Source organism: Artemia sp. Qi Xiang Cuo, chromosome 1 (assembly GCF_049724085.1).
Source record: "Artemia sp. Qi Xiang Cuo chromosome 1, ASM4972408v1, whole genome shotgun sequence".
Classification (NCBI taxonomy): Eukaryota; Metazoa; Arthropoda; class Branchiopoda; order Anostraca; family Artemiidae; genus Artemia; species Artemia sp. Qi Xiang Cuo.
This window is the reverse complement of record NC_142794.1, coordinates 41241823-41257466: the sequence shown is the minus strand read 5'-3', so window position 1 is coordinate 41257466 and position 15644 is coordinate 41241823. Positions and strand designations below refer to the sequence as shown.

At 35.2% G+C, this 15644-nt stretch overlaps 1 protein-coding gene across 2 annotated transcripts in view; it reads left to right on the top strand.

The window, feature by feature from the left end:
* Nucleotides 1-15383, top strand: part of LOC148956318 (uncharacterized) — a 98957-nt gene extending 83574 nt beyond the window's left edge. For both annotated transcript variants that reach the window (XM_089103893.1, XM_089103807.1), the window contains exons 7-9: nt 420-557; nt 11717-11869; nt 14644-15383. In XM_089103893.1, coding sequence (XP_088960019.1) covers nt 420-557; nt 11717-11869; nt 14644-14981 — 629 coding nt within the window. In that variant the 3' untranslated portion in view covers nt 14982-15383. The remainder of the gene's footprint in view (nt 1-419; nt 558-11716; nt 11870-14643) is intronic.
* Nucleotides 15384-15644: the final 261 nt, after the last annotated feature.

The window sequence follows — 15644 nt, the reverse complement described above, 5'->3', positions numbered from 1 at the left end:
TGGGTACCCACGTTGTGCGTAAGTTTTGAATTGTTGGATCAGCCTTGCTTATAAATGGGTTAGTGCATCAGTCTATGGCGTTAGAATAAAGAAATCAAATTAATTTTATTTTTTCTGAAGTTCAGACCATTGTGTAGCGATCCGAAAAGCCAAGAGAATTAGTAGTGTTTTAATGATAATATAATGAAAAAAAAAACCGATCGATCAAGATGCAAAGTTTAAGGTAAGGTTTTTCATTTAAAGATATTTAATCTCTAAAAGGTGTAAAATCAAACGTTTTAAAAAAAAGGACAAAAAATGTTCGTTTCCTTGCCTTATACCATTGTTATCTACAGTCCACTTTCATTGAGTTCCTAGAATAACGCTGAACTAGAGTTTTTAAGAAATATTGTTCCTCTCATTTTTTTTTATTTTTTCAGATCCTGTGTCAAATATAAGCATAGCAGGAAAAAATTGGTTAAAACATGGTGAGGTATATCATATTGATGTTACTTGTAACGGATCTTCGATGTTTCTTTACTGCTGGGAAATATATGTTGGCAGTTATAATATTACTGGTTAGTATTTTTTAGGCCTGTGACATAAAGTATTTTTTTCGCTTTTTTTCATTGCTAAGCATGTATTCAGTTTGAATTATGTTATTTGTTTTGAACAGCTTATTCCCCCCCCCCTCAAAGAATATTTCTTTCCTTGGTCACTATCATATATATACCAAAGATATATTACATTAAGAGATGCGATACCAAAATAGGTAGGGTGTGTGGGGTATGTCAGAGTAATTTTAGGAGTTCTGCTTCTTAAAAGTGGCACAGGGTTTTGTTAAGTCGTTTTTTACTATGATGATTTTTTGAATTTAAAAGAAACTGGGGGTTGAGGCAGAGCTCCAGAATCGTTTGGAGAATAGGGGACGGCTAGAAAACACTGAAGTTACGAAAATTCAACTCTGGTTACCTGTATTGTGCTAGTATAAAACTATAAAAAACTACTTTTAATCATAGTTCTAACCAGGTTTTTGGTAAACTAACCCTCTGTCCGCTGGTAGTTTGTTATAATAACTTTAATTTCTGCAACATTAATATTCAACGAACCTACAAGTTTAGGGTTAATTTTTTTTAACTACACCCAAGATTTTCTTTTCAATTCTGTTACTAAAATATCTACATGCATAATGAAAATATCCCTGTTAATTGAAGTTAGTTTAAATCGAACAATTCGTTAATTATAACACGGGTCTTCTTTTTTTTTTTTTTTTTTTTTTTTTTTTTTTTTTTTTTTTTAGCAGTTATAATTCGGATTCAATTTTTTTACTTATATTTCGGCTGTACTCTGATCTTCCTTTGCTATTAGGTTCCAGGACTTTACCATCTGGAGATACGTCACTAGTCTTCACCCTCATCCACTTTTTTATATATGTTATATAGAAAATATATTTGTTACCTCCGCTTAAAACAACTAAGGAAATCTTTTTTTGGGATAACATTTGCTCGAAGGACATTGGACATGACGACAGTGCGTTTAACAAAGATCTATGTTAGGTACTCCTGTTGGGACATTCCTACTGTAAGTCAGGGCTACCACTCCTTTGCATTTCAGTCCAGAGCTTAAAATGTTGGGAAAAACATATACCTTCAACATTGCCCTCGAAAAGTATATTAAGCACATATACTACTATTATCTCATATATTGGAAGTGCTTTTTCACCTTTGGGACTTTTCGCAAGTGAATCTCAGAATATTGTATATTCCTAGTGACAACCTTTCTGTATGTAGCCCTGAGAAGCAGTACGACGGTGAGTAGATGTTGACGGTGACCGGACTAATTCTAGTGGGCGTGAGTGTCATCAACTACTATGGACGATAATGCATCTCCTTGAAAAGCATTGACATGGATGCCACCTCGAGGCACTACTGTATTAGTTGAGACGATTCTTCGTCTTTATCAGATGTTGTCGCTCAGACTGCTGGATTTCTTGTTCATTGAAGAGGAACGCTATGAATTTTTAGGGTATCGGCAAAAAGAGGACGGGTATATTCACTACGGGTCTAATGCAGGGTGTGGATAGGAAGTGATATATTGATCTGGAAGAAGGTTTATGTATCGGTCGATAATTCATCCTTTCAAGACACAGAATTACATCACTTAACTCATGTGGTTAGTCCACATGAGATCTGACGCGAAATTCACTCTTAGAATACGAAAACTCATTGACTCTTATTGTATATTCTCTTTTAAATATGAAATCAGTATTATATTTCACTGTTCTTGGTTTGGAAATCGGTAATTCTTGGGTTGCAGAAAAAATTACGATCTGCCATATCTCCAGTCTTTACGAGGTCAGCCCGAAGCTTAAAATGATGTTCATACGGAATGCCGTACTTAAGGATTACAATTTAATTCTTCGGATCATCTGTATAATCGTGAGGTTCATTCGTAAGATTTTCATCCTTGTCATTGATAAACATCAGGAAGAGAGTCGGGTATAGAATGCATGCTTGAAATAGAACCGTCAGAGATAGTTGTTAATAATAGTTGGTGAACGAAATCTGCAAGAACCTGAAAGAGTTGACCACCAACTCCATAGCATTGATGTTTGTAAAGATAACCAGCATGTCCAGCATAATCCTAAACGTGACAAGTGTTGTGTTCTGCCTAAAAAAAACCCATGTAAAAAGTTTTTTCATGACCTTCGTTTCAAGAACTGTTGTCTTAATGTGCACCCTACTTTCCGCAGAAGAAAAAAGTTCCGTTCTTTGACAGTATTGCGAGGTCCAAAAAAAGGAGAACGAAAAAAATACACCTCTATTGATGCAAGGCCGCCAAAGACAGCTATCCCCAGCAGGGCTTCCACTCTCGAATCTTAAAATTCGGGGACAAGTTTTAAAAATTCGGGGAGTTTTCGGGGACAAGTCTTCAAGATTCGGGGAATTTTCGGGGAAAAAACAAAATGGAATTTTGTTGCGAAAATTTGGGAGCCAAAATTGGTTTTAGTTTCGTTTACAGGCTCAAGTGGGGCTTGGATCCGCGTGGTAAATAATTTCTTTTACAGAGTGAGTTTTAGAGTCAGAGCACGGGATTGGAAACCATAGCTGAAAACACATATTGCTAATACTGCGGCGAAACCTTCAAAATTGTCTTCAAAATAGTGAACTGTAAATACCAGTAGCAGTTTTTCATTAAGTCATTAATCTCAGTAATTCATTAACAAATATTGTTTACGGTTTCTATATAGGTAAATTAAACATAAAAAATTCAACCTTTGAGTATGGGGCAACATTAAAATTTAAAGCAAACAAGAACTAAAATAAACAAGTAGATTCAAACTAAAATTAAAAATGGAATTTTGACGACAATTGACACATTATTGGTTTTTCATACTGATTATAAGGTTTTAGGTGTTTACCCCCCCCCCTCCAGAAAATACCCCCACAGAAAAAACGGGGTACTTGTTATGAATCCAGCAAACACGCGAAGAACCGCATCTAGAATCTAATGAAATCCTAATGAAAAACAAGTTTCCGCTGTCTTGTGAGGTATTGTTCACTCCGTGAAAAATGTTTAAACTTTAGTTTTTTGGGGTTGAAGGAGCAAAAAAAGGTATTTGGTTTTGGTTAGGTTACATCCCTAAGCGTAAGATTGGGTCAACAAATAGAAAGTTACAACAAATAAAAAAAATTTAGTTTAGAAGTGCTGGCAAATTCCACAGTGTAATTTCCCCTCAAAGTTTGATCCCCCGGAAACCTCCTTCCCCATGGTAAGTTCTCTCTGTGGAAAATCCTCCAGCCGAAAATTCAAACCTTTACCCGAGAAAAGTATGCATACTTTCTAATAACAAATATTATACGTAAACAATGGGCAAATTTTATATTTTCAAGACCTTTCCCCAGGGGCTTTGGGAGGTCAAATTAACTCCAAAGGTAAAGTTATTTGGTCTCTCAACTATGCTGAACAAAATGGCCAAGGTAGCTCTACATTTTTAAGCAAACTATTTTGGGGAGAAAAGGGTGTGTAAGGGAGCATAGTTGCCATCCAAATGGAAAAAATACATCTTCTGGGAAAGTCCACATTTTTTCAGATAGGAGCTTTAACCCTCTATAGTTGTGTTCTCTGATACGCTGAATCTGATCGTGTTATTTTCCATTTGACTCTGTCTCACAACTTTATTTTTTTAAACAATAACAAACTTTAGCGTAAGTAACTAGGCATTGAGGAGAGGGAAGACCCTCTCATATACGGAAAAATTTCTGTTCATTTACTGTTTTAATGTCGCTCCTTACATTTAGTTAAAAATACTTGTTTTTTTTAGTTACTTTCTGAACGTTTTTGAATTAATGCAGCTTTGGTTTTGGCTCACCGTCTATGAATAGTTATAAAACAAACTTCACATATTAATTTTCCTTTTTTTGGCTAATTGGCTTTCTCGAACTGTTGTTCTGACGTAGCTTAAGAATTAATTTACTTAACGAATATCTTATATTTATATATTTTTCTTATGTAAATCAGGGATTTCACTCCCTAGTAAATAACCTCACTCTTTACGCTGAAGTTCGAATTTTGCTAGAATCACAAACCCCAGAACCACCAAGGTCGGTTAATTAGAATAGATAGCTCTTTTGAAAGTACTAAAAAACTTTAGCGTAAAGAGCGAGGTATTGACTAGAGGGCGAACCCTCTCTCATACACTTAATAATTTCCGTTCGTTTTAAGTTTTAATGTTACTCCTTGCTTTCAATTGAAAAAAAAACTTGTTTTTGTTTAAATTTCTGATCGTTTTTTTAAATAATGATGGGAAATCTGGCCCACCCTTCATGAAAATGTCCCTTCCTCCAAGGAAATATCCTCCATGGAAAGATCCTCCCCCGTAAGCCCTACTCCGACCCCCCACTAGAAAAAATTTCATCCTGAAAACGCCTGTATGCTTAATAATAACCAATGCTATATGTAAACAATGGGGAAAGTTCATAACTCGCAGACCTTCCCCCGGGAACTGTCGGGGATTAAGTCATTCTCAAAGACATATAAATAAGATTTTCGACTATGCTGAACAAAATGGCTATCTCAAAATTTGGATTGGGTGACTTCGGGAAAAAACTGAGTGTGGGAGGGGGCCAAGTGGCCCTCCAATTTTTTTGGTTACTTAAAAAGAGCACTAGAACTTTTAATTTCCGTTCAAATGAGCCCTCTCACGATATTCTAGGACAACTGGGTCGATACGATCAACCCTGGAGGAAAACAAAGAAACAAATAAAGACGCATTCGTGATCTTTCTTCTGTCAAAAAATACAAATTCTACATTTTTGCAGATAGGAGCTTAAAACGTTTAAAGTAAGGTTCTCTGATACGCTGAATCTGATGGTGTGATTTTCATTAGGGTTCTATGATATTTATGGGATGTTTCCCCCTTTTTTCGAAAATATGGAAAATTATTACAAGCACGTAACTTTTGACGATTAAGACTAAGTGTGATGAAACTTATTTGTTTGAACCCAACATAAAAATTTGATTCTTTTGACGTATCTGCTGTTATCAAAATTTTGTTTTATAGAGTTTTGGTTACTATTGAGCCGGGTCAATCCTTACTTACAGTTCTACCACAAGCTGCTTGATAATTTGCCCGACAATAATTTGCACTTTAATTAAAAAAAAAAACAAATAACCATGCATTGTCAGTTTGATATACATACTCTGATATCTATTCCTTAGAGTCTTAAAACTTCTTTATTTGTTGAAAAAGTTTTTTATATTAATTTCCGTTCATTTTTTATTGACATAATCTCTTTCATATAAGAAAATATCTTAAATCTTTTTATTTTTCTATTAGACTCCATAGTTTTTACTTTGGAGATGATTTCACTTTCTTTCTGCTCATTTTTGGTTTATTGAGGCTCTTTACTCTTCTTTAAAAAACTTCTGTTTCCCATTAACAAATACTATCTGTAAGTAATTAGATAAAAACAACAAGTTTTTCAACTGAAAGTAAGGAGCAATGGAAAACCTTAATACGAAATGAAATTATTACATATATTAAAGGGGCTGCCTCCTCCTCAAGACTTCGCTCTTTACGTTAGTTTTTTTTTAATAAAGTTGTTTTTTTTAACAATTTTAAAACAAAGCTTATTGTTCTAGGCTAATTAAACAGCCATTGTGATTCAAGAATCGTTCCTAAAGAATTAGAACAAAAAGTCAAAACTTTAGTGTAAAGAGCAAGGTCTTGTGGAGGGGGCAACTCATTTCATATACGTAATAACTCCTGGTCATTTTAAGTTTTGATGATGCTCCTTACTTTCAGTTGAAAAAACTTGTTTTTTCTATTTTTAATTTCTGATTGTTTTTTGATAATACCGGGAAATCCAGCTCTCTCTCCATAAGTAATTCCGCCACTTGTATGTTATACGGTACCCACTCAAATTTACGAGGTGCAAAACTTGATATTACATCGGTTTCTCCGTTGCTTTAGAAACACATTTGGACTATATATTTGCACATTAGATGGGTGGGGGGGTAAAATATAGCGGGTCTGCAAGGAAGATGTGTTAGGTACAATTATTCTGGATATTATGAAGGAAGAATTGTTTTCTGAATTCAAACTGTCCAAATACATTACCCCCTCCCTCTTATGTGCAAGTATAAGCCCAAATTATATTTTTCCTATCTATTATGTCATTTGTCTTTGTCTTGTCTCATGCTAAGCTGAAAGAAACAAATAAAGAAACCGATTGGCTCTCATGTTTTACACGGTATGAACTTAAGCGAGTGGCGTATAATACACAAACACCAAAATTCCTCCCTCCTACGGAAAAAAATCAAATTGAAGTCTCAAGTTTTGATAGCCTTATTTTCCACGGGGGGTATTATTCGGGGAATGGTATGTGCCGGGGGCATTTTCCGCCGGGTTTTTTTCCGGGGGGGGGGAGGTAAGCACGGGCCACCAATTCTTACACGCCGAATGAAACAAAAATTTAAACGGTAAGAATTCCTGGAAAAAAGATAAATTCCTTCAATGTATCACGTTTTTAATGATTAAGTATTAAACCTTATTACAATACGTCCAAAACCAAAAATGGAAACCGAAAACAAAAATTAAATTTACGATTCGGCTTTTTAAATAATTCTTCTTCTCTACAAGTTCAATTTCAAAACCCAAATTCCAACTTGCAACTGAACGTTTCGTTCTTCCGTTAAACCACCAAGTATAATTCTTGACTAATCTTGTCAAGATTGTCATGACCACGAATGATGTAAATGTGAAAATGTTATAGCATTCGGAATACTACATTCAGGTCGAAATGGTTTAAACTAAATTCAGGAAAATGATACTTTTGTGAACATATGAAGAACCGAATATACTTAAATTGTATCAGTCTGGTTCTTGTGCAAAGTAACACAGAAGACGAAAATTAACGAACAAGAGAGTAGTTATAAATTATGGTATTTAAAATAATATTTGCTAGGGTTGTGACCATGATTGATTTTTGGGGAAATTTCGGGGATTCGGGGAGAAAAAAAAAATTCGGGGAAACACATAGATTTTCGGGGAAATCCCCGAAAATTCGGGGATAGTGGAAGCCCTGTTCCCCAGTCTCGATTATGAACTTGAATCTCAAGCCGCCCGTTTCAAAGAAGTTGATGCCTTTCCCTCCCTCCATACTACCAGCCTTTCCTCTTGAATTCCTGAAAAATTTAGCAAGTCTGCATTAACCAGTATTACCCAATCCGTCCGGTCCGAACAACAAACAGGTTCGAAATTTCAGAGGAATCGAAGATTCGACCATCTTTCAAACCATACTTCCAGTGTTTCCCAACTTGGAACCGATTCAGTTTGTTGGAAGTGAATTCAAGACCACAGTGCAAATAACTTCGTTCATGTTTATTTTTTTCCGGAAATACTACTGTGAAACGTCGGTCACTTATGAACAAAATGGAAGAGATTGAATTATGCTTGAGAAATAAACTCGTTGATATTGCCTTTATCTGTGAATGGTGGTCCGCGACTGATGAGTTAGTTACATTTGACGGATATGATATCTATTTCAAATCAAGAATAATGCCTAATGGAATTGCAGTAACACATGGTGGTAGTGTTTGTGTTATTTGTCGATCATCGGTAAAAAGCTAGAGTTCTCATGTGGCACAGGCCTAAGAAGCTACCTAAGCAAATAGCACTACTGGTGATGTGCGTTGTCCATTATCTACCCCGTGACCCTTGTTGACGTGACCTTGTAACTGAAGCAGCGCACTGACAATGTACAATCCTTGTTTCCTAACACCAGTATCATAATGTGTGGCATCTTTAACGATTTGGATCCCAAATGGCTAAGCAATTTTGTGTCACCTAACCAAGTTGTCAATGTGCCAACAAGAGGTCAACGTATGTTGGATCTTATTTTTAGCAACTGTCCAGAATATTATAATACTCAAATTACGCTACCTCCGTCAGGTATAAGTGACCACCTGTGTGTTGTTCGGGCACCAAACCAGTTTATTCGAAACAGAAAAAAAATATATGGCGTACAGGCCCTACACACCAGAACAGATAAATCTACAAGGAATGGCTCTCAGATCATGTCAGGCGTGATACCCTGTCATTGTCTGATGGTGACAACATGGCGCGTTTATTTTGTAAGAAACTGTTTGAAAAATACTTCGAAATTTTCTCTCAAAACTCTGACTCTCTGAAAGGATTTGAAAGTTTTAGTTTTTAATGTTTATTTGAGGACATAAAAGATTAGATTCCCAACGATTGGATTTAGACTAGGGCATGGTGCTGTTAATAATTCGGTTGCAATGTTGGATACCATCATTAAACATTTAGAACAAGACCATCATTAAACATTTAGAACAAGACAGGGCTTACGTTGAGGCCATTTGTTGTACATATACTTGCTCGTTTCTTTTTTTAAAGATCTTAGTGCGACCAACTCACTGACCGTGAGCCATCTGGATTTTTAGATTTTTGCGGTTCGCTGCAAGGGACTAAATTACACCCACTTTCATTTGTTTTTTTTAACCGTATTTTAACAACAACTCTTGAACGGTTTAAATTTTGACGACTTAAGTGCCTTAGAACTGAGACTAAACCCTCCGACTGTCAAACAGACTGACTTGAGAATTTTATTGATAAAAAAGCTTAATTAGGATAGGTAAAACTGACAGTCAGTAAGACTAAGCGCTCTTCTATGACTTTTTCCTTCGTTTGGAAGCTACACTTGTCGCTTCCTACTTATAACATGTAAAATATAAGGAAAGATGGAAAAAGTAGGAAGTTCAGAAAGACTGGGATGTAAGAGGAGCTCTTCACCAGTGTTCTGGCCTCAGGTTGATTAACTGACTAGTTTATAGTTGGTATGGATCCTCAAGAAAGTCCCAGACAGCATGGGATCAGTTGAAAAAAAAATAACATTAAATGCAACTTTTTTTGCAAAATGAATATTAAGTATTTTTGCTTGCTTGCAGGGCCGTCACATATGGGGGGAGGGCGGGTGCCCTCCCCCATACTGTTTTCCCCCATACCCTATTTTATTACATGAAAGTAAAACGTGATATTAAACCCTAAAACAAACGGAAATCATCGTAATCGTCAGGAAGTTGCATCTCTTTCCAATCCCTGCCCATTGTGCTCACGCTTGGTATCTGCCATAATGAAAATAACACTCAGTTGATACGTTTACTTTTATTGAATAAAAAAAAAAAAAAAAAAAGCAAATCCGTAAAGACCACTTGCAGGAAAAACGGTAGAATTTGTATTCTTGTAGAAGCTTGGTTTAAGGGTTCTCATGTATGTTGAGTTCGAAGGCATAATTTGTAACAATATCACAAAACTTTCAAGATGTATTTTATCTTTTTCTGAAGTTACACAAATAGTCTTATGATAAGAACTTGTGATGAATAACTTCAAAACTAATTCAATTTACCAATATGGAATTAGCATAAAAGCTGATTATTATGATATTGTATTATTTTTAAGTTTTTACTTCTTAGACTTTGGATGTTAGTGACAAGAATCACTCTGCTTACTATTTATTAAGCAAGGTGGCTTATCGAACTTCTCAAACTTTACCTGTGTTGCGATAATAGTGTTCCACCTAAACCTAGTAAAGGAGATTAGACTTGTCAGCTACACTTCCTACGATTCCCTACTACCGATGGAAAAACAGTTAAAATGTTTGGAACACCTTTTGGCAAAGATTTAAGATGGAATTCGCCCGTTGACTATCTGAATAAAAAAGGCACCCCACTATTACATTCTTTTTCCAACCTGAAGGGATTTAGTATGCCAACTGATGGGTTTTATAGTCTGTATACTGCAGCTACGTTAGACCTTCTCTTGAACATCCATGTCCAGCTTGGCATCCGGGCTGACGAAAGATCAAGCAGATAGGTTTTAATGGTACAAAAAAAAACTGTAAAAATTCATACTTGGAAGCAAATACTCAACATATCATGATGAACATAAACAACTGAACTTGAATTCACTAGTTATACTCGTAGACATGTGTTGACAAACCGATTTGGACTAAATTGTTTGAACTCTCCAACTTGTCGTAATTTATTACCCGACCTTGACAACCCCCCTACTGAAAGACCGAACACTAGACTCCGACAAAACAATGATAATTATCCACAATTAATGACTTACCCAGCACCTAGTACCGAGATATCGCAAATCATTTGTCCCTTGTTTTACAGGGCATTTTAATGATATCGCTTTAAGAAGAAATTAACGGTTGATGTAGTTTACTTCATAGATTTGCCTGTAAGTGTTATATTATTGATTTTTATGTTCATTCTTATACACTTTACTGTGTACATGACGTACCTGCGCTAGCGTTTGCTATTTTGATTTGAGCGTTTGCTTATCTTTAAATAGTATTTTATACTCATTAATGTGTGTAATTGATACAACCTTGTATAATATATGGTCACTGTAATAATCATGAGCCATGTGGCGTGACTCTTGACATCTATAAATTCTATTTACGACACTTGAAGTGTCACTTACTATGTAAAATTTTTAGTTCCTGTTTTTTTTTACTCTTTGTTTTGTATCTTTTTTTTAATTTTGACATGTTCATGTTACCTCCAGCTATTGTAGTGAATAAATATATTCTATTCTAGATGCACGAAAAGTGTAGGCGTTTTCCTGATGGTAGTACACAACTACATCCCTTGCTATGCCTCACAGATTTAAAGCTTGCACTCAACTCAGTGTGTTTATCCTCTTCTTCGTGTACCTGAATAGGAATGTGGCTGTTCACTTTTTGTTCTCTTTCTCCGCGCTCTCCTAACAAAGTAAATATGGAGTAATGTCTGTTTCATGGACCTTAGGTACTATAAGTCAAAGAAGAAGGCAGAATTCTTTAATAAGGCAGAGTTGACTTAAAGTTAGAAAAAATACCTTCATAGGGGGGGGGAGGATTGGTAAACTTCTGAGATGAAATTTAAGTTTCCGAGGAAACTTTCTCTTGTCGTTGTCCAACTAAAGACCGCTGATAACGATGACCAATGTTCTTCCCGTCGGTAAAACAAAACCAACCTGTCAGCAACAGTCTTGTTACCGGTCGCAAGACTTAAATAAAAATGAATTTCGAATTTCGTTCTGACACCAGTCTAAATGTAATTTTTTATTTTATATCTTTGAGTTAGTGTTGATTTCTGTTTTCTTTTATTTTAGGAAATGAATCTTAGTTTTCAACGCGCCACTGTTTTCATTTTTTTTTAGGTAATGAATCTTGTTCAGATCCGAATACATCCAAAATATGTCAGATTTCCATTTTCCACTACTTCAGGACGCCTGGTACTTATACAATACCACTTATAATAACCAACAGCGTCAGCAAAGAGATAGTGGATATCAAAGTAAATATCTATGAAGGTGAGTCGAATGTCAGCTGATATACAACTCGGAAACATATTCTCGGTTTTCTGCATTTATTTCTACCTTGCAGTTAAAGCTCAATTGTCGGACGCAGGGTTGCCTAATACACGTTTAAATTAATCAAATGCCTGCTGGAAATTATCGTCGAAAATGTTGTCGTTTCAAATATGGTTATATATCATGATCAAAACAATAAGTCCTTGCAATTCAAGTATTTCATTGACTGTCCCGGACAAATCGGACATGACTTGAACCACAAATCACTGGGGATTAGAAATTCGTTAAACAAAATTAATGTTAAACGTTAAAAACGTTGCTTTACGAGGCATGTCAAATAAAAGGGTAAATTTTAATCTTTCTTGAAATGAGCTTAGATTTTCACAACTCTTTTTGGAATTCGCATTATGTTTCTCACTCTTTTTCTCACTCAGACTATAGAGAACTAGAGGCAATTGCATCAGTTAGTTTATTAGCAACTGCTGCAGAAGCATATATGCACTTGAAACCCAAATTGGTTTGGAAGAGTATAAGAATTTTGCTCTAACGTATCAATATATAATAATTTAAAAATTTTCAGACTATAGTCTATATAAAGCGCAATCTATATATATATATATATATATATATATATATATATATATATATATATATATATATATATATATATATAAATATATACAGAGTACAGCGCATGTATATGGAGGATGAGAAAGGGGATCAGCCAGCCTTTGATATTGTCGGGCTTGTTTTCCCAATATGTTCGGGTAATGTGTTTGTTTGCTGTTTTGGAGAATTCTTTCGTCCATACCTGATCGCTTAAAATATCTAAGGTGAAAAATAAGAAAACACAAAAACATGAGGCGCTTCTTTTACTTTCAGTGTGGCAGTATAGTAATTGACAGGTGCTTTTATATATGCTTTGTAGGGTATTATAACACTCTGAAGAGCTACGTGAAAATTGGTCCAGGTTGCATTGTTGTTACTAAACTAAACTAGTCTACTATGTCTGGGTACAAAAACTGGATTCAAATAAAAAATAATTGGATTCAAATAAAACAACCGAACAGGGAAATGCTACGGAAACTATCAACCAGAGTTAATTGCCATTAAGGTATATTGTTCCTCCTTTAAAACATGCGATTTTGTGAAAAGTCAGCACCTGTGACTTGCATTTAAAGGACAAAAGAAACAAAGGCGGATTCATTAGTCATATTTCTAAGAATTTTTCCTAGAGGATCTAAACTAGCTTAAAAGATACGAAAATTGCCCCTCTTTTAATTATTTCCACGAATTTTTAACGTATTTTTAATCCAAAAAGCCATGTATACCGAATTTCAAAATTTCTATTTGGTCGATGTATAGAACTGAACCTCAGCTACCGAACGGTATTCTTACGTCTTTCTTACGTTAAAACTGTTGGAGAGCAGAGAAATAACTTACTAAAACCTGGACAGGGAACATAAACCTTAAGCAAAAATGTTACTCTCCGGCGAGATGTGATGCAGAAAAATGTATGTTGACAAATTCTATTTCACTTTGTACATAGTAACTATGTTTGCTGACCAACAACAAGATTTCAATAGCACAAAATTAAAAAATCATTTCGAGTGATCTCCCTCTCTTCTATTGGTTTCATCACTGTTATTAAATCTAAACATGTAAATTCGTTCAGTAATGGTCAGCGAAAAAAAATGGAATAAGTATCAAATTTTGTAAGTTTATCAATTTGATTTTAGGAGTTTCCTAATATCTACCTGTTTCATTAAACTCGATTAGTGGCTTCTTTGTACTTTTAATCTCTATTTTGCTCTTTAAGTTTTGTTATAGTGGATTAACTATACATGATTTTCGTGGGAAGTAAATACAACGGATAGCTAAAACTAGGGCCATATCCAGAATTTTTTTCGGGGGGGGGGGGGGGTACAAAAAATTAAAACCGGCATCATATATGCATTTTTGTTGCGTTTTTACGAGTCTAACACACATTTCGGGTGGGGTGGGGGGTCAAATTCCCCTCCCCCTGGATATGGCCTTGGTTGACATTAAAATTAGCATTATAAATGTTCGTTTAGTACGATAAAAACCCATGGTCATTGAATTTGTCCTTTCTGTCACGAAAATCAAGAAAAAACAAAATAAATTACTTGGATGGTACCTTTGTAATTTTTATCTTGTTGTGGAGTTTAAAAATTATAATTCTTTTTTAGAATAGAATGTTAAAACAAGGTTTAAGGTTTTCCTCGGGTTCAGTGCAGCTTATTGTAATTAATTGCAGTTGCTTTTTAATAAGCGCAATTATTATACTCTCTTAAACGACGTTCCTACAGCAATTTTACGCCAGTAATTTGTAAGTTGGAAGAAATGGTTTACTGGTTTAACTTTCGCTCAATACGTCTATAATGATTTTATCGTACCAAAATTATAATTGAGATGAAAGAAAAAACCATTAGATTTAAAAACCTTACAGCTTCATAGCAAGTTTTATGAACAGTTTTAACAGACAATTTTTTGGTTTATCCTGATAGATAAATGCAGCAAGAATTTTCTATCTAAAAAGAGCGAATTATAACTTATCCAGCTCTGACATACATTAAGCAATAATCAGTTGAATAGGTTTCAATAAGATCAAATGAACGCAATTCAATAATTGCAGTTACCTCTTGAATACAAAAAAAAAAAAATTATTTCAGTAGGCTTACTGAACGGGGAGATTGCCTCATAAAGACGCTGACTTAAAGAATGATAAACTAAAACGGCATTCATATTTGCAGCCACGAAGAAAACGAATCTTTCGATGTTCTTAGTCCCAGTAATCTGTACAGCTCTAGCAGTCGTGGCAATGGGCGTCGGTTTTGCCTTTGTAACCAAAGCCAACTCGGGCTTGGCCGTTGAAACTGCGGATTTTGACTTCGGCCAAGAAGAAGAGGTGGCCGAGTTCATGACCTTTTTTGATCGCCTAAGGTCAGAGTTGTCGAGATACATTTCTGATATGCGCCAGCAATCTTTTCTAAGAAGTTTCTCTACAGTGAGAACTAACAAAAGCTCTTATGGAAGTACAGAACACCTAACGCAGAGCGAAGTTCGAAATGACCTAGATTTGACTGATTGAATTCTTACTTCAGATTTATGTGCTGTTTGAAATTATATTTGTGCGTATTGAAAAAAGAGTGAGAAGAATCGTTGTGCCTTCTGAACGGTATATCCTGTCGACGTGGTATAATTAACATTGTGATAACGTCACCTGATGGTGGTGGCAACGTCAGCTGACGAGAGATAAAAAAACAGCGCAAGGGATTTTGAAAATAGATTATTAAATCTGTATTCTATTCACAAAGTCGTTTTCAAATTTCATCAATTGTCATCATCAGCAAAAGAAGTCTCTTTAATGCTAACCACTGAAGAAGAAAAAAGCTTAATATTTGTGTTTTTAACTTCTTCTGTATTTTCAAATGTTTTGTTATCCCTTTTTAAATGATGTCTTATTTTGCTTTTGATAAATTCTGAACGCTGATTAATATTAACGTACGTCAAGGTTAGGGCAAATCATGGAGCTGTAAGATATTACAGGTTTACCTTCTTCAGGTTTCTAGGCTAAACTCTGGAATTGACCTTCAAATTTATGCAAATATTTGCGCGTTTCAGTATCCCATTAACACGTTTATTCACTGGATATTCTAGTAAATTCTTTAGTTCCAATGGCACCTAGATACGTCTATGTAGCCCAAGACCAGCGAAAAGCATCCTAGTCAAATAAATCATTTTTACTGATCTA